A 22,606-nucleotide genomic window follows, 5' to 3' on the forward strand; every position below is an offset into this window, starting at 1 on the left:
TAAGACCATTCTGATGTGTGTGGGTTTTTTTAATAACCAAATTAATTGATTCAGTCTATTGTTGTCGATTATTTTGAGTACGCGCGGTACAAACACACAACTGACAACTGTTGGAGATGCACTAGTCTAGGGATGGGGGTGTGTGGGGGTTGACTTTGTGCTGAATTACATCCTCTCTCAGGGTTTCCATGCATCTCTTCCCCGTGCTTGCCCTTAAATCTGATTTGTATCCACAGGAAATGTTGTGCCAGAAAAAATATACTAACAAGCTTATGTTTATTCAGAGGATCCTGTTTATGAGAAAACAAAGAGACGTGCCCTGCCCTTCTGCAATGTTACATTTGAAGAGCCCAGCCTCAATAGCTGGTGACAGCACAGAGCCGTTGCAGAGGTAGGCCTGTGTGTGCAGTGATGTTGCTATTAATTCATCTAAATGCTCATCCGCTTGGACCGCATGTGCTAATAAGTCTAACAAATGTGATTTGGAAAGCCGGCCCCAAGGTGCTGCTCTAAACGTTTACACCCCAGTTAGTGCAATATCCGCCCCTGAGGAGTCTCTGCCTCTAATGGCCAAAATAAAAACCTCCTTTTCTGTTTGTAATCTTCAGTTTTAGGGAGGAGGAAGAGGATGTGGCCTGATGGACTAGCCAGTATATTGGCTGTTTGGAGGGGGTATGTCTTGCACTCATAGTGATGTAAAGCACAATCAAAACAGGAAGTGATGTGGTCTCACCTTCAATATAAAACAAGAAAAATTTGCATTTTTCAAGAAGATGCATTTACAATTAATTGTTTGAGCTTAGCGCCCTTGTGAAGGCCGTTGAGTTGTCAAATTATAGACATGCTCCTCACAAGTCTTCCCATCACTGTAGTTTTCCTCCAGTAATTTCACGTACATCCAAATACTAGTTTAGCAGCAGTTACCGCTATCTCTACAATGTGCACATAACTGATATATACCCTAGCTTGTAGTTTTCGTTGACATAATGATGAGCATCCCCTTTTCTGTTCTGCTGTCTTTAAAACCATTGTTACACAGGTGGCACATTACACTGTTAGTTGTGCATGATGCGAGTCGTGTAAATGAAGCGTTTCACTTTGTACAACAGCAGAGTCGGTTCAAATTTCATCAAAAATGGACTCAAAACTTATTCCGCCCGTGTCGTATTTTGAAAATAAGTGACCGGATGTAGTATGCTTGCTGTAATGGCGGGCTTGACGAATTGTTTCCGTAGGAGAGAGTGGGGAGCGAGAGAGGGAGGGAGGACAGCCCAAATAGTGCACATCAGCAGGCGTCGGAGCATCTTCCTCATCGTCATCTCCATCGAGCGAGCCTCGGTGTGACATTCTTAACGGGAGCTGGCGGAAGTCGTCCTCAAGCCTCCGCACATCCATCCATCCATCCATCCATCCTCCCAGCAGCAGCAGCTCCCGGCGCGCACTTTTTCCTCCGGAGCGTCGTTATTCTTAGCACAGCTGCAGGGAGACTGTCCCGTCCTCACGGCCCTTTGGCTTATTTATCCCAGTTTTCCTGAATATTTCATGGGAAAAAATGGCGATCTGTGCCCAGTCGTACGGCATGTTGTGCCTCTTCAGCATCCAAACTGTCCTTCTCATGTGCGTGTCCACGCCGACTGCCGGGACACACCACTTCCCCCAGCACTACACGTAAGTAGTCTTATTATTTTGGGGAGTGCATGTGGGGGGCGGTGTTGAAGCCAGGAAGTAGGACAGGTGGCCCCGGGAAGCCTGTCTTGCATGGCTGTGCGTCGCCGCTGGTGTGCGTGCATGTTCACACACGCAACTTCCGTCTCCGATGCTGCATTATATATCATACACACTGTCGCCCATTCTGACGTGGACATTTAAACAATCAGCTCAAGCAGCCATTTAAGAAGAAGGTCCATAGGGATTAGAGTAATACAGAGTTGCTTTATAGGGCTTGATGTGCTCTTCTAGTCGGTAAAGTCACCCAGCCATGCCGTGGAAATGATCACCAGCTTATTAATCAACTTAGCAACTTAAAAGCCAACAGTTATTTAATAACAGAGACACGTTGTCTGATGAATTCAAACTTCCAAAGAATTCCTGTTGAGTGCAATATTTCCTTTGAGCCTTGCTTTGCAAACCTTCAAGCAGGCATCTAGCATCCAGTGTTGGAACTATAGTTATATCTATTTACAAAATCTTTGCAGTGTTGTTAAGCTCCTCTCCTCTCCCCCTACCTGATGATGCAAGCTCTCCCTACGACCATTCCTGCATCCTCTCTAGGGCTTTGGTATAGAGATGATCAAGGTGACTTTGAAAGCAGCGTCACTTACGTTCACTGGCGATTAACTCCAGACTACCATTTGTCGCACCATTTATTTGACCACCCGAGGCCCATAATAAATAAAAAAAGCTCCAAGGGGGTAATCATTCCCACGTTTTCAATTCGTTTGTGAAAATAATTGAAGCGTATGTTAATTAGGTCTGCTCCATGGTGGTTGTAATCCATGTTGGTAGTATTGTTTACAAGAGATCATCTAGTTGTACGTTTTCAAACGTACTGTCATTAGATTTGATGGATCCCTGGAGGGAAATGAAAGGGAATGACAGTAATAATGTGGACTGGAATATGTGATTTGATTATAAGATGTGTTTTTAAGTGGCCCAGTGGGCTACTTTGCTTGATTCAAGGGTGTGTGATGAGAGCTAGGTGATTATGACCTCACGCCAGGTGTTGCTCCGACACACAGATTTGAGGACATGTCTGGGACACGTCGCAGAATACCGCATGCTTCATTTGTCCTTGATGTGCAAATTATTTACGTTCCGGCTCATGCTTTTGAAGGCAAACATGTCTGTCAGATTCTATACGCACTTCTCTTTAGTCGTGGTATTGACTTGTAGATGTGTTTTTGACTTGCAAACTGATTCAGTTAGCATCATTAATTAAGCCCATTATTGTCATTTTTTAATTTTGTTTAAATGCACTGTAGTTGCAATCTGCACAATATTCATGTTAGTATGACCAGTTAAGTTGTGAGGAGCAAACGGGGTGTTGTGAGTCAGTGGCCCAGTCATTGGGGTCAAGTCCTGCACAGGCTTAATGATGTCCTTGTACTCCCGACAAAGCTTGCTCTGACTTGGCCAGCCTCTGATTTTGCAGACTTCTTCGATTCAGTCCATCGGCTCGTCCCTCTTGTCTCCAGTAGAAGTCTGACATTTAAAACTGACATTTGTCCCTGTAATTTGTGTATTACTGCATTGTCTTGTTGGCAGGAAAAGGTTGACACTAGTTGACTACAAACTTTATTCATCTGATAGCTGCACTCTTTTCCAAAACCATATTTATTTCAGCTCATGTCTAGGTTGCCTGCTGCTTTTAAATCATCTCGTGAGCGTCTCATTCCATTAAGTAATTTGTTACTTGCTGCGAGATACGCGCTGGCAATCGCCATGCGTTTGATCTCTTAATTCCACATTTGGCCTCGTCTGATGGAGATCAGCTCCCTGCTAGGCGTGCATTTCTGTCCGACCCAAGCAGTTTTATTGCGGAGTTGCTGATCACAGCCTGTCCTGCCGGTGCCGACCAGATATGTGCATGCATTGTAGGAGGGAAGAGGTTGGTGCTGATGGCTAACTCATGCATTAGAAGATAAGAAGGTCAAGGGACCAGTTGGGGCACAAAGCACTTAGCTAGGTTGTGTTGCATACCAGGACAACTGCAGTATTTTCTAATGTGTTGGAACAGCTTGAGAACAATAAAGAACACAGATTTTTATTTCCCACGCTGAGACAGGGGACAGAGTAGAAAATACAGGAGTGTCCCAAAAAATGTGACATCATTTGGAAGTAGGCCTGCCACGATAATCAATTAACCGCCGATAAATAAAAACAAACTGTCTAATTTTGCCGGCCTCGATATATTGACGTGTATGTGTGTTTGATTTCCTCCTCTCACTCTGTGCATCTGTCTCAACACCTGGGCGCAATGGTTGCACAGTGGAATGAACGGCATGAGTGAACCCTCATGTCAGTCATTCAGCCGAGTGGGGAGAGGCGGGGCGCTATGCACCAGCAGGTGTGCTACTTGCTAGCTGTGTGTGTTGTGTGCTACACGATAGAATGATTTCTTTGTACATGTTGTGTATAAAACAGGATCACCTTTTGCGCGTCGTCATTTTGTGGCGTGAAGAAGTTGGGGACAAAGACAATGAAATTATACAACGCATTTTGCTGCATCCAAAACATGTACTCTGACCAAATGCCGATAAAACGTTACACCCCATTAAATGTAAACAGCATATTCCACACACATTGTTGCTAGAAGTGAATCAAGGAAGTGTATGTGCAAATGAGCTGACGTCTGCATTAACGCACAATGTGAACTTCAGAGATTTCTGGGTTATTTCTGCATTTTTTTGTCAATATTTAGTCTAAAAAGTCTAAAAATCAGAAGTATTGTGATTGTGATTTTCATGCATGTGCAAAAAGGTTGTAAAAAGATTCAGCGTACAGTATAATTAAAAACAAATCTTTGTGTCAGCATTCAAGCTTTTTCTCTTTACATGGTGCGCCAGTCTCTCGCCAGTCCGCCTATGGCCCCCAGACCGTACTTTGGACACCCCTGGACTAAATGAAGGCATCCACTCGATGACTGCTTATGAAAGTACGAGTTTTTGAATGACCGCATTTGGCCCGCTGGCCGTAGTTTGAACACCCCTGCTCTAGGCCAAGTTTGAATGACAAAGTAGGGGCTGATTGTGTTGTGCCCTTTGGACAGAAAGCAGATAAGGACAAGAACACATGAAACAGGAAATGACTCCAAAAACAAAACTACTGGAAGGGTGCCACATAACCCCTCTGTTCAATTCACTGCCGAGTGTCATATAGTCGGCAAAGCAAATAGCCGCTGGACCTGTGGCTTTAGGCAACCGCCTGATGTACTGTTTTACTGTATTAACGTCGAAAGATGGCTGTCGCTGCATTTGAAGTATCGTGAGTGGTAGTTTTTTCTAGCTCTGTATGTGCTTTAAAATGTCAGTTTTGGTGTGAATGCCAGCGTGCGGCCTGCGTTAATTATAAAAGGCATATTGAAAGAAATGGACAAAACATTTGCCATTTGCTGGACCTTCCACCAAGGCAGTTGCTCCTGAAGCAGACACACTTTGGCTCAAATGTCGCCTTCCACGTCCTCCCTCGCTTGCCTAAAGCGAGGAAATGCAAGTATGATGTGCTCAGGTGATAATGTGAGTTGATGCACATTGAAAATGTCCCGTCTTCCTTCCCAGAATGATTCACTGGGCTGGACGCATCGAGAAGGAGCTGGAAAAAGTTCTGCAGCACGTCACTGGGACTCAGCAAATGAGATCGGTGAGTTGACATCACACTTGCACCCTGCATTATTAAACATGGCTGTGCATGTGTGAAAGGCATGCTGCTGTCTTGTATAAGTGCACTTTTTATCACCTGAAGTGAATAGCAGGAGAGTGAGATAGAATTTGAAACAGGGTTATTTGGGTGAATACGGCTTCCTTCCTGCATGAGGCTCTCTGTAACATGTGGCAGATGGCTGAGCCGGGTCATGACTGACACGGTTTCTATACATATAAATATGTATAGAATATAAATAGTTTTATTTACTTGCTCGCAGGCTTTGAAATGCACCCTGAGATAAACACTTCACTATTGCTATGTGAGTGAGTGGGCCTCATTCAGCTGTTGGGGGGCGCCTGTGGCATCCTGAATGTGAGCCGTACCAGTGGTGAGCGTGGTGGCGACATTGATGGGTCACAGCGAGGAGGCAAGGGAGTTGACAGGAGTAAAGGTTAATGGCCATTACTGGATGTCAGTGCAAGATAAAGGCAATTTGAGCATTTTGTTGAATGTCACTCAACAGTCACGACAGCATGTCTGCATCTACCCATCATTTGACCACTTGTTGAATTGATGTGCATTTTTTTTGCAAATATATGAACATTTAAGCCATCACAGTAATAATGCCAGGAGTGAGAATTTTCAACCTTTTTTGTACTGACAATGTTTCTATTCTTTCTCTGTAAATATATTGTTGAAGAAGATTCAAGATTCAAGATTCAAGATTCAAGAGAGTTTTATTGTCATGTGCATAGTAAAACAGCAGTTATACCATGCAATGAAAATCTTATTCTGTTCATTCTCCCAAGGAAAAGAAAGAAAAACACAAGAAAGAATAAGAACATAAGAAACATAAACACATATACATAAATACCAAGAAATTAAGCAACAACAACAGAAGAGACATTAATGCAAGTAAATAATACAAATAAATAAATAAATAAATAAGTGCTATGAGTGTGTGTTGCGTGTGGCGTGTCTGAGTGCTTCATTGAGAAGCCTGATGGCCTGTGGGTAAAAGCTGTTTGCCAGCCTTGTGGTCCTGGACTTCAAACTCCTGTAGCGTCTGCCTGATGGCAGGAGTGTGAATAATGAGTGTTGTGGATGTGTGCTGTCCTTGATGAGGTTGTGTGTTCTGCGTAGGGCTCTAGATGTATAAATGTCTTGCAGTGAGGGGAGGGCTGCCCCAACAATGTTCTGTGAGGTCTTGATCACCCGCTGGAGTGCCTTCCTATCACGTGTTGTACAGTTACCGTACCAAACAGTGATGGAGGCGGTAAGGACACTTTCGATGGTGCATCTGTAGAAGCAACTCAGGATTGTGGTGGACATGCCAAATTTCCTCAGTCTTCTCAGGAAGTACAGTCTCCTTTGGGACTTCTTCAGAATTTGTTGGGTGTTGTGAGACCAGGTGAGGTCCTCGCTGATGTGTGTGCCAAGGAACTTGAAGGTTTTCACCCTCTCCACCTCAGTCTCACCAATAAACAGGGGTCTATGTGGCTCCTTTTCCCTTGTTCTTGGGTCGATGATCATCTCTTTAGTCTTATCTGTATTGAGAAGGAGATTGTTATCACGACACCAAGCTATGAGGTCCGCCACCTCTCTTCTGTATGATGTTTCAACACCACCAGTGATCAGGCCGATGACTGTAGTGTCATCCGCAAATTTAATGATGCTGGTGTTGTTCTGGGAGGCCACGCAATCGTAGGTGAAGAGCGTGTAGAGGAGTGGACTCAGCACACACCCCTGTGGGGTCCCAGTGCTCACAATTCTTGAGCTGGATGTGCGGTTGTGGACTCTGACTGACTGGGGTCTGCCTGTGAGAAAGTTAAACACCCAGTTACAGAGGGAGGGAGACAGGCCAAGTGTGAGGAGCTTATTTGTGAGTTTGTGGGGGCTGACTGTATTAAAAGCGGAGCTATAGTCTATAAATAGCATTCTGACGTATGTGTCCTGGCCCTGTAGGTGAGAAAGGGCTGTGTGGATGGCAGTGTTGACTGCATCATCCGTGGACCGGTTCTGGCGATATGCAAACTGTAGAGGGTCCACGGTTGCCGCCGGGATGCTCTTTTTGATGTGGGTCATGACTATTCTTTCAAAGCACTTCATAACAATAGGAGTGAGTGCTATAGGGCGATAGTCATTCAAGCAGGTCACGTTGCTCTTCTTGGGTACGGGCACTATGGTGGTGGACTTAAAGCAGGTCGGTACAGATGCTTGTGCAAGCGACAGGTTAAATATGTCAGCAAGCACATCAGCTAGCTCTGATGAGCAAACCCGAAGTGCACGTCCTGAGATGTTGTCTGGGCCTGCTGCTTTTCGTGGGTTTGTTTTGTTTAGAACCCTGCGCACATCAGCTGATGTCACCATGAGAGGTGCGTCCTGTGTGCTCCCCAGGTTCAGCCACCCTCTCTGCTCATCAGAAGTTTGGGTGTCAAAGCGGGCATAGAACTCGTTCAGCTCATCTGGAAGTGTGGTTTGGCTGGACGTGGCTACGCTACTCTGCTGTCGATAGTCTGTGATGTGCTGGAGCCCCGCCCACATGCGCCGAGGGTCTGAGGTGGAATAGTAGCCCTCCAGCTTCTGTCTGTACTGTCTTTTGGCCTCCCGTATGGACCTCCTCAGGTCATATCTGGCCTTTTTGTAGTCATCAGCGGTGCCCATGACAAATGCAGTCGAACGAGCACGTAGCTTAGCCCTTACATCACAGTTCATCCACTGTTTTTGGTTAGGGTATTTTCTGTAATACTTGGTGGTGGTAACAGTCTCTATACATGTGCTAATGTAGCCAGTAACAGCAGAAGCATATTCATCCAAATCAACAGTACAATCTTCCCTCCCCGCTGCAGTTTTAAACACATCCCAGTTTGTGCAGCCAAAGCAGTCCTGAAGTACTTGATCAGTTTCTTCATTCCATACTTTAACTGCTGTACTAAGAATTACATATGATGGCCAACCACTCAATGTTGACTATTAGCGGTGTCACGAGACACTCTGTTCACGAGACGAGATGATACACGAGATGTACACGGATGTTTTGCGCTTGACTACGGCGTATTATTAGTTAAAAAAAATGCATATTTAAGCAACTGCCACATATTCTTGGCATAAATTAAGCATTTTCAAGCATAAAAATGTTGTAAACTAACAAAAATACAAGTAAAATTTGAAGGCAATCCAAGACGTTAACGAACTGTAGTCTGCGCTGACCACGCATCCAGCTAAAACTTTCCTGTCCACACGTCTGGAAGACATTTATTGAAACGAGCACGAGTCTTATTTATGTCTTAAATGCCTTATTGTCTCTGATTATATCAACTATATTGGGTAATATGACTGGAATGGTGACTATGGGGTGTTATTTCATGCCTAGAGGTCTCCAATAATGGTAAAAATCTTATTTAGAGAGCCGTAAACAGGTTTTCTATGTTCTAACTACGAAAATATGCAGTTTATTAATATTGAATCCTACTTCGGTAATTCACTTACCACGGTCAGGTCAGGAACCAATTAACTTAATCACGATAAGCAAGGGGCAGCGTGGCTCAGGTAGTAGAGTAGTCGTCTCCCAACCAGCAGGTTCGATCCTCGATGCTTGGGCAAGATACTGAACCCCCAGTTGCTCCTGATGCTGCGTCAGTAGGTAAATGTGGTAACGGTGTCAAACCGCTGAGAAAAGCGCTATAGAAGTGTGTACCATTAGTGTATATTGCGCAGCACAGCAGCAACTGAACCAATATTGTAAACTGCTCAGCCAGCATTAATAGTCCGGATGAGTTGATTGTAAACAACAGTAAGTTGTCTATTGTAACATGCCTGACTTTCACACCAGCAACTCAATAGCGCGATCAACATTTTAAAGCGCATGCAGAGGTAGATAAAGCTGTTATGGCTATGACCACTTATTACACTTAGCCACAGCCAAATGGTGGAGTAAAAAAAAAATTCTTCAGGAGGCTTAGGCATACAAGTCGCAGGACCAGCCAAACCATGAAAAAAATTCTGTCTTATAGTCCGGAAAATATGGTAATAAATGCAATATTTTTGTAGTTAGAGCATAGAAAACCTGTTTATGACTTTCTAAATACAGGTTTTAACATTATGAGAGCTCTGTAGACATGAAATAACACCCCAATGGTCACTTTTACACTCTATTATTATTATAACTATTATTCTTTGTTGACATCACATTGTGCAGGCTATGGGATCACTGCAGGGACATAACAGACGGCCGCCGCTAGCATAGCAAGCTACTGAGCTAACTAGTTAGCCTGTCCGATTTACTTTTTCTAAACTAAAGTGTTTCAAACAGAGTTGGGAAGAAGGAGAAAAAAGCCAAAAACTTACCACTTCCACACAGATTGAGAGGAGAACCTTTTTGTCACTCAATGTCAGCCATGGCATGTCTGCTCAGTAGCCAGTCTCCATGCAGTGTGAAAGGTCATGTAATCTAACGTCTTATCTCATAACATTACTGATGTCTAGTGACCATAATACTACATATAACTTGTCTATCAATCATTTTTTACTAATAATAGGCCCTAGTCAACCACGAAATAGCCATCATTTATGAATTATTATTTGAAAAACCGCAACATAGTGAGGGAGTGATATTGGATATACCTCGGTGGTTATCTGCTTTTGTAGGAGACGCCATCAGGCGTCATACACAACAGCGGTTTTGAACTCTTGAGTTTTGTGTGACCTTAGAGAGGCTTTTTCTCTGAAAATTGAGGTTGAAGTCTCTTAGGACGTCCCTCACTGTCAGATTAATTTCTGTTTAAGTGATTATGTTTTTAACTATTTGCCAAGCAGGGAGAGAAGCAGAGAGGGAGAGAGAGGCAATGTGTGGTTGTATGTTATCTCTGGACTGCTAGGAGTAAAGTCGGGATGTACACGAGTGATCCCGAGCTTAATGGGAACCAAAGCTGAGATGCTGATGGGAAGTTAAAAGTGGATTTACTCTCATTTACACTACAAGTGTTTGAGGTTTTCCTCTGTGGGCTCAGCCCAATGAGTCACGGATGTTCAAATGCAGCCTCTCATGACATCCAGCCCGGTGATGTCTTGTGTTGGGGTCCGTATGGTCGTCTCTGTGTGTGTGTGTTTGCGCACGCATGCGGTGCATGCATCAGGACGTTTATCATGGCCTTAAACTGGAGTCTTCACAGGGTGTGCTAAATGGCCCAGCATGCTTAGAAAAGCTATTTTCTAAATGGATGCCTCTCTATACGTGTGTCTGATAGAAATCCCGCCAGGCCACACTGGCTGCTAACTAGATCGCTTCCCTGTGTTACAATTTCTCTTCTTCACGTGCAGACAAAATTGTGGTAATTGTATGCAAATAGTATTGTGAGTTTGTCTAATGTGGTGAGAGAACGCCAAGCAGTGTTTAGGCACCATTGTTGACATCTTTTTGGTCAAGAGAAGCAACCGAATGGCCACAATATTGGAAACAGGGATGTATTTATGTAAATAATTGTACTTTTGCAAAGATAGTGATGTCAGAGAGGTATTGCTTGCTTGCATTGGTGTAGATCTGCACTGCTTCACACTGTTCTGATATTTTTGACCATCTAATAACAATTATAAACTTGATGTATTCTCTTTGGGGCAGTTTGTGTTTCCACTCTGTTTATCTTTTCGCCATACTCCAGTGCACTCACACACAAACACACATGTTTAAACAGATCCACAGCATGACATGCACTAGAGGAATGATGCCAGAGTGTGGCAACTGTGCCACAGTGTCACACCCCTCACAATTCAGAGTTTAGACATTGGAAGATGACTGACGTCTCTTTCGCTATCAGTCCTAACTTTGGGACATTATGTTAAAGGAAAACCGCATTTTGTTTGTGTGGAATTTTGCCCATCATCCACAATCCTTATGTGAGACCTTATGTGTGTGTTCTAAAGGTATAAAAACAGCTAAAAACAGGCAGCTAAGAATACACATAACACCTATTCTGCCTATAAAAACCACCAACAACGCGTCATTTACATAATCTGACCTGCATATTAACCAAGCCACAGTGACATTGTTTCTCTTACTGTTAACATTGTTATGCCGAAGAGCCACTTTACCAGCGTAGTGACACCTCGCCACACCACACCGGCTAGTGACTAGCTTCAGCAAACAGCGCCGCACTCACAATGCCTCTGGCTACTAGCCAAAGGTAACGCTACTGCTGCGTTTTTGTTGTTGAGTTTGGAGAAGTTAACGCTAGGTGTAGTGTTCCTTTCTATGTTTCTTTGTGAAATCAATGCGTTGTCATGAATGTACATGTTACTACATGGTCACAGCATGGACATACTGTAACACCATACAGTAAAATCCAGTCGTAGGTTTTTGGAGGTGTTTTAATAGCGGGATTTGTAGGCGGAATAGGCGTGTCCCATTACGTGCATTAATTACCGCAAAGAGATGTGTGTTCATGTCTAATATAAGGATTGTGGGATATTGTATTGTATTGTATTGTATGTACTTTATTTATAATGGGCAAATAAAAAAATAATGCAGTTTTCCTTTAAATGAATGCCTCGGTGATTGTGTCAGAACTGTGCAGTTAATAATGCAGGAAGTAACACTTAAAGGAGTGGAAGTTTAGACGGAGGAGAGTGGGCGACCGTTGCGTAGGAGGTAAGTTTTTTTTTTTTTGAGGCAGGGTATGAATGGAAAAAAATAGCTTTCTTGGACAATTAAGATGGATGTTTGTTTATATTTGGAAGGATGGAATGATAGGGGAGATGGTTTAGAATGGCTACAATTCTTAACGGGAGCACACGGATGCCGTTTATAGTCTTTTATCCTCCACATTATCTCGCCTGCCGTTGTTTGATGTGCTACAGCGTGCGATGATGAGAGGCGGCATCGGACGCCGCCATTGTTTCTACATCCTCAGGCTTACACCCAGCAGTTTTAATAGACACACGTGTGCACACAGCTCCGACACCCACGCACTGTCATTCACACATGATGTCATATGTAACACGCCATCTTTACATGGGTGCATTGTTTGTGGGGAATATGCACATCATAATTAGCTCTTGGTTGTTATCATGTTATGTAGTGGCAGCATTTTACTCTTTTGTCTCATTGTGGAGGAGCTGTTGCTTTTGGATTAGGAATTCTGGTTCTGGATGAAACTAGTTGTAAAGATCCCACATCAGCACAACTAATTGCAACCTGTTTATGAGCAGCAGACGTGACACAAATGATCAAAAGTCGCTCAAACGCTCGCTTCTGAACTTCATGAAGGGAAAACCCTCATGAAGTTTGTGTATATGCCCACCTCTTCCTATGGGGGACAGCTTTCTTAAAAAAAAAAAAAGAAAAAAAAGGCTTCCCTACACATCTTAAAACAAAGCTTCTTCAATGAACTATTGGTCAGTCAGCTACAGATGTGAGAGCTGTAAGTTAGATCATTTGTTTTTCTTCAGAGAATAGGCCAACCTAGCATGACGTTACATGTGAGTGCAATGTTAGCACTGTAGCTCACATAGCTATGCTAGAGCTATGCTATCCTGTCCCATTGCTGAATGTTATGTTGTTGTATGTGATATATGCCATCTATTATTAGAGGTGTCCTGATCCAACTTTTTCACTGCTGATCCAATACCGATATTGCAGCCTGGAATATTGGCCGACACCGAAATCAATCCAAAACCCGCACGATTTATTCATGCCTTTATTATTTATTTTGTAGTATGGAATGTAAAGGTTTGATCAAGTGATATTACTCCAACAGAGAACAATAGTCAGCAACAGTTGGTACGACAAAAACGGACCCATTTACTTCTTTATGCATCTGGGGTATAGTTTAGCGAGGTTCGAGGTCCTGAATTAAGTGTTTAAACCCAACTTTACTTTTTACTTTACTTTACTTTAATTTTTTTGTTTATAGCTGATGACTTCTCGTCATCCCATGGGAGTTTCCCATGTGATGCTGCTTGAAATGCATGATGAGCTTGGTTGTACAGTCATCCCTCAGTTAATTGGTTACAGACCCGACTGTGATAAGTGAATTTCCGTGAGTTAGTCGAGGGAAAGGCTTCTTGAGACGTCATCTGTACTTCTGTGAAGAAAGTGTCGAACGTTTCGCTCCTCATCCGAAGAGCTTCATCAGCGAACTAACAAGTGCTGGTAGCCTAGGCCTTAAATACAGTAAGAGTGGGCGGAATTGGTGTGCCAACACCCTCCTCCTATGGTTCCTTACACTAAGACTGGGCGGAGTAATCCTGCATTAGCACCTCCGAACAAAGGGAAGAGTAGCTCCCTGTAGTTGGGTATGAACGACTCTGATACTGGCTCGTTAGCATCTATTGTTCTGTCTTGGCCCTGGCTCTACCTCATTTGCAAGACTAAGAGCTGTGGGTTTTGGTCTCAGTAACCTGCTGAACACAGGGTCCAAATTAAACCTCAAACCACCATTCCGATTCACTGATGGGTTCTGTTGTTTGACAAAAATAGCTTCCTTTACTCCTCTTTCAAACCATCTGTTTTCTTTGGCCAAAATCTTTACGTCGCTGTCCTCAAAAGAGTGATTGGTTGCTTTAAGGTGTAGATGTACTGCTGATTGAGGACCACTAGAAGTACTGTACATCTAGATGTACATGACTGTACATGACTCACAGGTGGTTTGAGGTTTAATAGGCTATTACTGCAGGAACACAGCATAGCAAACTACCGAGCTAAGTAGTTAGCCTCTAACAGGGTGGGGAAGAAGAACAAACAAGCCAAAAACTTACCACTTCCACACAGAATGAGAAGATAACCCTTTTTTCATTTGATCTCAGCCATGGCATGTCCGTCTCAGCCATGGCATGTCCGTCTCAGTCATGGCATGTCGGCTCAGCTCTGCTAGCTCAGTGACCAGTCTTCCTGCAGTGTGAAAGGTGTAAATCTAACGCCATGTCTCATAACATTTTTGATGCCTGGTGACCACAATGCTACATATAACTCGTCTTTCAATATTTTTTGACTAATAATAGGCCATAGTCAACCACGAAACCATAATTTATTATTATTTTTAGTTTTTTTAACCAGGCATATAGTGAGCGAGCGATATATTCGAACTGCAATATAGCCATGGACGACTGTATTAAACTTCCTCTGTTCTGTGCCACCAAGGGAAACTTGTGCATAACAAGTTTTGCACTCGGCTGCAACTTCTTTTTTGGGGTTTAACGAAGAATACTCACAGCCAACTTCACTCCTACTCCTTTTTACTCTGTTAAGACGTTGTTGTGATCACGTGGACTCTAAGAGAGTCTGTAAGAGACGCCTTGTATTGGAGTGCTAATATCGGAGGTTTTCGATTTTAGAATCCGATAATTTTTTTTGCTGATATCGATATTTGATAACAATATTGGATCAGGACACCCCTATCTGTTATGCTGGACTAGTGCAGAGTTACACACATACTGAGAATACTCTGTCTGAGACAGGCGTGGACAAATGCAGACACACAGAATGGCGTATTCTCAGTAGGGTTTACTACAAGCACTTTTAAACTGTCTCAATTCCAGCATCAAATGACATTAGACATTAATAGTGTGTTGAGTTATTTTGATGGGACAGCAAATTCACACTGTTTTCCAAGCTGTACACTGACTACTTTACATGATATCAATGTGTTGTTTCATTAATGTTGTTAATGAAAAGATATAATAGAAATGTGAGGGGCGTACTCACTTTTGTGACATAGTGTATATTCTATATTGCCTACCTCAGAAGTCTAGGTGACCTCATTCATCCCCTGAAAAAGACAGCTGCAGCATACGATGAAAGCTTTTACGGTACCTAAATGTCAGAAGAGCGTAATTAAGGTGAAATTTATGAGCCCCTCCTCTGTAGCCGCCTCTTGTTCTGTTGGCACCCCTTGGTTACTGCAAACCGGAGAGTGACGCACAACCATATCGATGTACGCACACACACAGAAGCTGGGCGGGGACGTAGCTCTTGGATTGGATGGAGATTAATGTTTAATTTCATCGACATTTTGTGCTTTGACGTGCCCTTCATGTGTGGTCTTCTGTGTTCATTGCTGGCTGTAGGATTTCAACAAATGTGCTCTTTGTGTGTCTCTTTCAGTGCATGAGGGAAAAAAAGCTTTGCTCTGCTTTCATCACAATTTTACATGTTTATTTTTTTGTGGAAGTCAAAGCCACCGAAGCTAACAGATACAGTATCTCTAAAGTGCACGGCTGGATTTTCCCGTTATCGCTGATGAGAGAAACTTCCAATAATAATCTTCCAATAATCGCTGGCCGCTCTACTACATCACCCTCCCACTCCTGGTTTCCCGCCACCAACCCACCCCCACATTCCTCACTCCCTTCAATGCAAGATGTTAAAAGCTTCTCCTTTTTGATGCTGATCCATCAGACGACTGTGACGTGAGGTTAAGATGGGTGCCGTTTTGTTTCTTGATTGAATGGCTCCGTTTACAGGAAGAGTCCATCTCTCCTCCTCCTCCTCCTCTTCCCACAGTGAGAAGTTACCTTTAAAGGGTAGGGGGTGAGCCGGAGAGTGTGTGAGCTCCGGCCTCCTCTCCCAATTCTACTCCCTCACTCAATCCTGCTCCCCTCCCGCCTTCTCCTTGGCTGTTACACAACAGCAACTTATATCTGGCTGAGTGCCTCCTTGTTTAAAAAAACAACAGCATAAAAACAGAAGTACACTCGACATTAAGGTAATCCATGTCTAAGGTCACTGCTGGTCCTCATATCTTCATTTATATTCAGCAGCAGTAATCTAGGTAGAAACTGTGAAGTGTACTTTATAGTAGACTGTTTTATTTATTTCAAACTTTTTTTTGTAAAACATTTTTTCACATCCGATCTTGATACCTGAATTTGAATATTTGCCGATATTCCATTACCAAAGCTCTGTTTGTTTTAATATTCAATAAAGCCAAAAGAGTATTAGCAAATGTAGCTAGGACAATATCAGCGAACTTAACCACAAGACAACCACACACAAGCGTCAGCATGATGCCTTCACAGCTTCACAGATGGTCGGACAACACAGAACGGACGTTCTTACTGCGACCCACAAGTTTTTTGTTGTGTAGATGTCCGACTGTTTTGCGTGGCCATGAATGCATCACTTTTACTGATATTCTACTTGCGGCCTTTGCTGGCCTGTCATGTCATTTTTAATGCAGCCCACAATGGACTCACTCATATTGCACGGATGATTTAAATAGCACTGAATTTCTACCATCTATGCTCAGTTTCAGATTGGGTCAGATAGTTTTTCCCTGTGTAGACTCTTGTGGTGTCACGCCATCTCACGAGATTAAAATGTGACAAGATTTCTCGTACAGAAAAATATTATGGGCATTAGACCTGGGACGATAATAATAAATAAATTAATCACACAATAAATGAAAATGAACTCAATACTTTTGCCTGCCCTAGTATATTGCCATGTGCACGCGTCCTGCATTAGTTTCAGGACTTTGGCACATTTGTTCCCTAAAACAATGGCATGAACGGAGTGAGCTCTTATGTCAGTCATACAATATCTCTGTCTTGGTGGGTGGAGGCTGGGCCGGTACCATACATACACTGAGTGCAGACATAGTAGAAATTTAATTAGTAGTTTGCAATATATTATCATCTATTTTTCATATTTTTTCATTGTACTTTTGTTCAAAATAACGCGAAAATCAAGGCTGGTCTTGTTCTCGTAGGCTCAATCTTGTATATCTTCTCGTCTCGTGAATGGAGTGCCTCGTGACACCCCCAGTAGAATGCATTTAGACATGAAAACAACATGAAAGAACAAGGAACTGTGAATCTGAGAGAAGGTGTCAAATCTAGGCTGATAACTGAGAACTGTTTTGTGGGAGACTATGGTCTATTATTAGTGAAAACATATTGAAATGCAAGTGATACGTAGTGTTGTGGTCGCTAGGCGGCAGTAATGACACAAATCATTGAGACATTACCTTACATTATTACCTTAACACTACATGAAGTCATGAAGTCAAGCATGGCGTGTTAATAACTGGAAAAAAAGTTCTCCTCCTACCCTGCGTGGAAGTGACACGTTTTTGGCTTCTTACGTTAGAAGAAATACATTTGAGGTGAACTGGTTTGGCCGTCTTAAGTCCCTGCAGCATAAGAGTTGCAGTGTGGTGTAAAGAATAAATCACAGAAGCGTAAAGGTGACTATAGGGGTGTTATTTAATGTCTACAGGGCTCTAATAATGTTAAAAACCATACTTAAAAAGTCATAAACAGGTTTTCTAAGCTCTATCTAAAATATTCCATTCATTACCATTGAATCCTATATTGTGGACATTCATTTAACGCCGTCGGGTCTGGAACCAATTCAACCAATTTAAACTAGCACGAGAGATCATCAGGGTCATGAGAGCTTAGATATGGTCTATTGGCGAAGCCTGTTTGTTTTGTTTGGGACCCCTGTTTGGGACCCAGAACCCCCTGTTTGAGTGCCAGCTTTAGCCTTCACCGTGCACTTGGCGGCACGGAGCAAAATAAGTGGACACGCAAGGCACATGAAAACCAGCGGCGAGCTGAACGTTAAGCAGCGTGAGAGCTGGTCAACGCCATTACTCCCAGCTTCACACTCCCCCAGGCTGACAGGAGAACACGAGGGTACACAAAAACACACACTATTTATTCTTCGGCCCTTTTATTGGTTTTGTGGCACGGGCGAAGGTTACAAGGATTCCACAGCAGTGTTTATATAAATGCATCTATCTGCAGAGTGCAGATATCCCTGGCTTGGCATTAAAGACACTTTCTTGAAATGGCTATCTTTTTGGAATATGGGTTTAGAAAAACTAGATTATGTAGACGCTCTGCCCTTTCTCCATTTTCCTATCACGCTTACTTTTCTGCTTTTTAATCGACTGCTGGTATTTTTCCCGGCATGCAGACCAAGTTCTGCTAATACGGGAAAACTTATAATTTCTCGTACAAGCAACCCACAGCAGCTTTTCCCCTACCATTATATTAGGGGGGTTACAGGGTCAGTTAATTTTATTCTACAAACAAATGCCATTAAGGTTACCTTCCCTATAGAGCAGGTCTATGTCCTTGTCCTTTTTATTAAACAGCTAAACTAAACAGCCTTTATTTCATTTATCTTTATCTTTCCTCTCCGTATCGCTAACCCCCTCCCTGCCCTCCCGCAGCTGTAAACCTAGGGGACATGCTGCACATGTTACTATCATTTGCTTAAGCGGGTACATCCTATAATGGTGTCGGACTTGCATTAGTTATAAATCATTTCCAAGCTTGAATTACTTTCTTAATTAGCAACGGGTCAGTCTTTCTAAATAGCAGAATGGATGAATTTGCTCCCAGACTCCCCCTACAGTTGTGACATGTGACTGACCTTTTAAACCACTGTGGTAAATATGCATATTTGCAAGAAAACAGACTTGGTTCGAAGATTATATTAATGGTTTAATTTCTTCCTCACAAATTTGGATGATTTTGTAGAGTTGCTGCTTAAACGCAGGAACCATCATTTCCAGCGTATAGGTCGCTACTTTTTTCTCATGCTTTGAACCCTTGTACAGCGGCTTGTACAGCTAATTTATGGCTAAAAACTACATTTCCCATGATACGTAAAGTGCAGCTGCAGGAAGTAGCAACACGGACTACTGAAGTGGAAACTAACATGTTATGAAGTCTTATGCAGCAATCTCTGACACACCTTAAGTAAGTTTGATCAAGTGCAGAATTACTAGAGCTTCGGTATGGGCTACTCAACCTTCCACTGTCACCAAGGGGTTTCAAAAGGCTGGACTACTGCGTGATGAAGAGCTTTAGCTCAAGCTAATAGGCTCGAGACCAAAATGGCACAAAGAGTGACAACAAGAAAGCGATAGAGAGAAACGAAAAAGTTTCTCCTGTGATGAAGGAATTATGGGACTGTTTAATTGTGATGCCGAAGAAGACGACTTGAGTGGTTTTAGTTCCCAGGAGGAGGAGGGGGACGGCGATGAATGACTTTTCTGGTAGGCTACTGTTGAACAACACTGAACAACAACACTGTTACAACACACTGGTTGGCACAGTTTAACTTGTTACTCGAACCGTTCTGTTTTATTTAATCAAAAGTTTGAAAAATCTTTCTATGTACTAAATATCCCATGTTAAGACGTGGACACATGCCGCTTATAGACAGGTGTATATGCAGTATGTACAAATCATTTTTTTCTTTTTAAATGTAGCGGGTGCGGCTTTCATACCGGTGCGCTCTATAGTCATGAAAGTATTGGAAATTACACAAAACAAAAGAAATTAGGGTGCGCTACCTGGCAGTGATCTGTTGATTCCGTGGTCATCAATTTTATATGACACATGCACGTTGTTGACAGTGACACTGACACTGGTGTTCAGGACATCTCTTTATACTTGCAGATTCAGTGTGACTAGAATGAGTTTGTGCAGGCTCCCCAAGTTACCATGTCAGTATCGCATAGAAGCTGTTGTGCTAATACAATATCACAGATACAGCCGTCTCTTGTTTATTGCGGTTAATTGGTTCCAGACCTGACTGTGATAGGTGAATTTCCGCAAAGTAGGATTTGTTATTTATAAATGGAATATTTTTTAGTTAGAGCATAGAAAACCTGTTTACAGCTTTTACACCTGTTTACAGGTTTTTAACATTATTAGAGCCCTCTAGGCATGAAATAACACGCCATAGGCCACATTTACACGCGTATTACCAAATATAGTAGCTATAATAAGAGTAATTAAGCGTCCAGCTTGTTTGTGTTGCTATAAATGTGTTCCCTAGGGGAGCTGAGTGCCGGGTTGGCAGGAAATGACATCAGGGGTTCAGAGTTGAGTTTTTGTTTGGCGTGGGTTACGACAATAGCCCGTTTTTTTGGATTATTGTGCCTGTTGTTGCGGTGATCAAGTTTTGTGTGTCACACCGAACATAAGACGGTCTATTTTTAGTAAAAACTAGGATTGCAAATTTTAATGTAATGAATCATTTTTCAAATTAATTAATCATGATGAATCACCATTTGCCGCAGTGTGAAATATGCCATTTTATGAAGAGAAAGATAAATGACAAAAGCATGGCATTTCTATCGTATGTTGTTTATATTGCATATTGGCATTTATGCCCTTGATGAGGAGGACATTGCGGCACATAGAGAATGTCTGCATAGGATCCGAGGACCATCCATTTTATCAGAGTAAAGCGTTTTATTTTGCCTTCACAGCAAATCTGTCGTTCACCTTTTTAGCCGTCTTTCATTTGATGTTTTTTGAAAGCACACGATGAGTCTTTTGTGACTTCCTTGAGTGGGTGGCGGTGGTGTGCGGTGGTGCAATGCCCCAAAATTCCCAGGTGTGAAGTGTTTTATTTGATTGTGTGTGTGTTTGTGAAGTAGTGTGTGCCACGCTCCTCTTCTCTGTTGTGAGCCAAATGTGTTTACCTTTTTAATAGCTGTGTGCGTCTGTCACTGCAAGAGTTTCTGGTGCACCCAAGTCTCTGAGGTTTTGTCCTCTTCTTCTCTTCCTCCCCCACCTGCGCCACTCTAGGATTGATTGGTCACACTTGTGAATAAGTTTAATTGGCTTGCCTCGGCGGTGGGTGGTTTTTAAAATGCTGTGGAAGCCCAAGAAAAGCGTTTGATCATGTAGGCAGCGAGGACTGAGCTACCTACATCTTTTCAATTCTCCAGCTTGCACTTTTTCTCTTCCTTCTGCCTTATGTCTCGCGCTTTCTCAAAAAAAAAAAAAGGGAAAAGTCATTTTTCTGTCTCCACAAGCTACCCATCGCTTTCTTTGGCTCCAAGCTGGACTCACTCTCATCTTCGCCTCTGGCCCTTTTCCCAGGGCTCCTTTAGCTTGATGGGATTTATGCTCCACCACTACAATTGCTGCGTTACAAATGTACTCCCTCATGTGCGCCATGCTTATTCTCGCACACATTTTGCTTTACGTAACATTTTCATTTTGCTTTCAGATTGAAAGGCACATTTTTGGCCAGAGAGATTTAATGCGTCACATTTGTATTAACATCTCGGGCAAAAAAGACATTTTTAATGAATGCATCTGTCATATTTGAGCCCTTCTTCTATAAAGAGCGGATGATTAGAATGTTCACTCAAAGATTATTTATATTCAATATAGTCTTGCAGGGCCAGAAAGGAATTATGGTAATTAAGCAACAGTAGTTGGTATAGCAACAATGTGTGCATTTCGATGCTACATGGGCTTGATCATATAAATATAGATTGTGATATGTGCAATATGATATAATGTGTTGTAGCATGGTGGTGTAGTGGTTAGCATGTTGGCCACACAGTCACGGTCAGGAGATCGGGAAGACCTGGGTTTGATCCTCCCTTGGGCATTTCTGCCCGTGTGTGCGTGGGTTTTCTCTGGGTACTCCGGTTTCCTCCCACATTCCAAAAACATGCATGCTAGGTTAACTGGCGACTCTAAATGGTCCATAGGTATGAATGTGAGTGGGAATGGTTGTTTGTCTATATGTGCGCTGCGATTAGCTGGTTGGCGACCAGTCCAGGGTGTACCCCGAAGTCAGCTGGGCTAGGCTCCAGCATACCCCGCGGCCCTAATCAGGAGGAGCGGCATAGAAAATGGATGGATAATATATTGTAATGTATTACGATTAGAATATAATATCACAGCCTGCGATTGTCTGGTGACCAGTCCAAAGTGTACCTCGCCTCTCGCCTGAAGTTAGCTGGGATAGGCTCCAGCATATCCCTGTGACCCTAATGATGAGAAGCGGCATAGAAAATGAATGAATGTATAGGATAACACACATAACACATAAAACAAACATATAAAATATAACAGACATAAATACATACAACATAACAAACGTATAAAACACCTAATGCACAAAGAAACCCTAAAAAAAATAAAAAAAACATACAACACAAAACATATATAACACAACATCTAACATAACATAAGATATTGTCTGGGCGTCAACGCTGCCAAGTATCTCTTCCGGGTACTTTTCATTATTGTGTTTTCGCCAATCCCTGCGGTACGGTACAGAGGCAAGCAGAGTTCCCACACGGAAGACACCGAGTGAGAGACTACGATTATGGCAAACCATTACACCCGTAGTCTGTACTATAGTGGTTCATTGCGGTTCTTTGGTTCCAGACCCGACCGTGATGAGTGAATTTCCGCAAAGTAGGATTTGTTATTTGTAAATGGAATATTTTAGTTGTTATGGCATAAAAAATGTGTT

At 42.7% G+C, this 22,606-nt stretch overlaps 1 protein-coding gene across 4 annotated transcripts in view; it reads left to right on the forward strand.

Annotated features, from left to right (window-relative positions):
• Window positions 1-1,227: 1,227 nt before the first annotated feature.
• cacna2d2a (calcium channel, voltage-dependent, alpha 2/delta subunit 2a) overlaps window positions 1,228-22,606 on the forward strand; it is a 211,760-nt gene continuing 190,381 nt past the window's right edge. For 3 of the 4 annotated variants that reach the window (XM_054783711.1, XM_054783712.1, XM_054783713.1), the window contains exons 1-2: window positions 1,229-1,668; window positions 5,277-5,358. In XM_054783711.1, the coding sequence (XP_054639686.1) occupies window positions 1,553-1,668; window positions 5,277-5,358 (198 nt within the window). In that variant the 5' untranslated portion in view covers window positions 1,229-1,552. Of the gene's footprint in view, window positions 1,669-5,276; window positions 5,359-22,606 lie in introns of all 4 variants that reach the window. The other variant, XM_054783714.1, reaches the window with a different exon arrangement.

This window comes from Dunckerocampus dactyliophorus, chromosome 8, assembly GCF_027744805.1.
Source record: "Dunckerocampus dactyliophorus isolate RoL2022-P2 chromosome 8, RoL_Ddac_1.1, whole genome shotgun sequence".
Classification (NCBI taxonomy): domain Eukaryota; kingdom Metazoa; phylum Chordata; class Actinopteri; order Syngnathiformes; family Syngnathidae; genus Dunckerocampus; species Dunckerocampus dactyliophorus.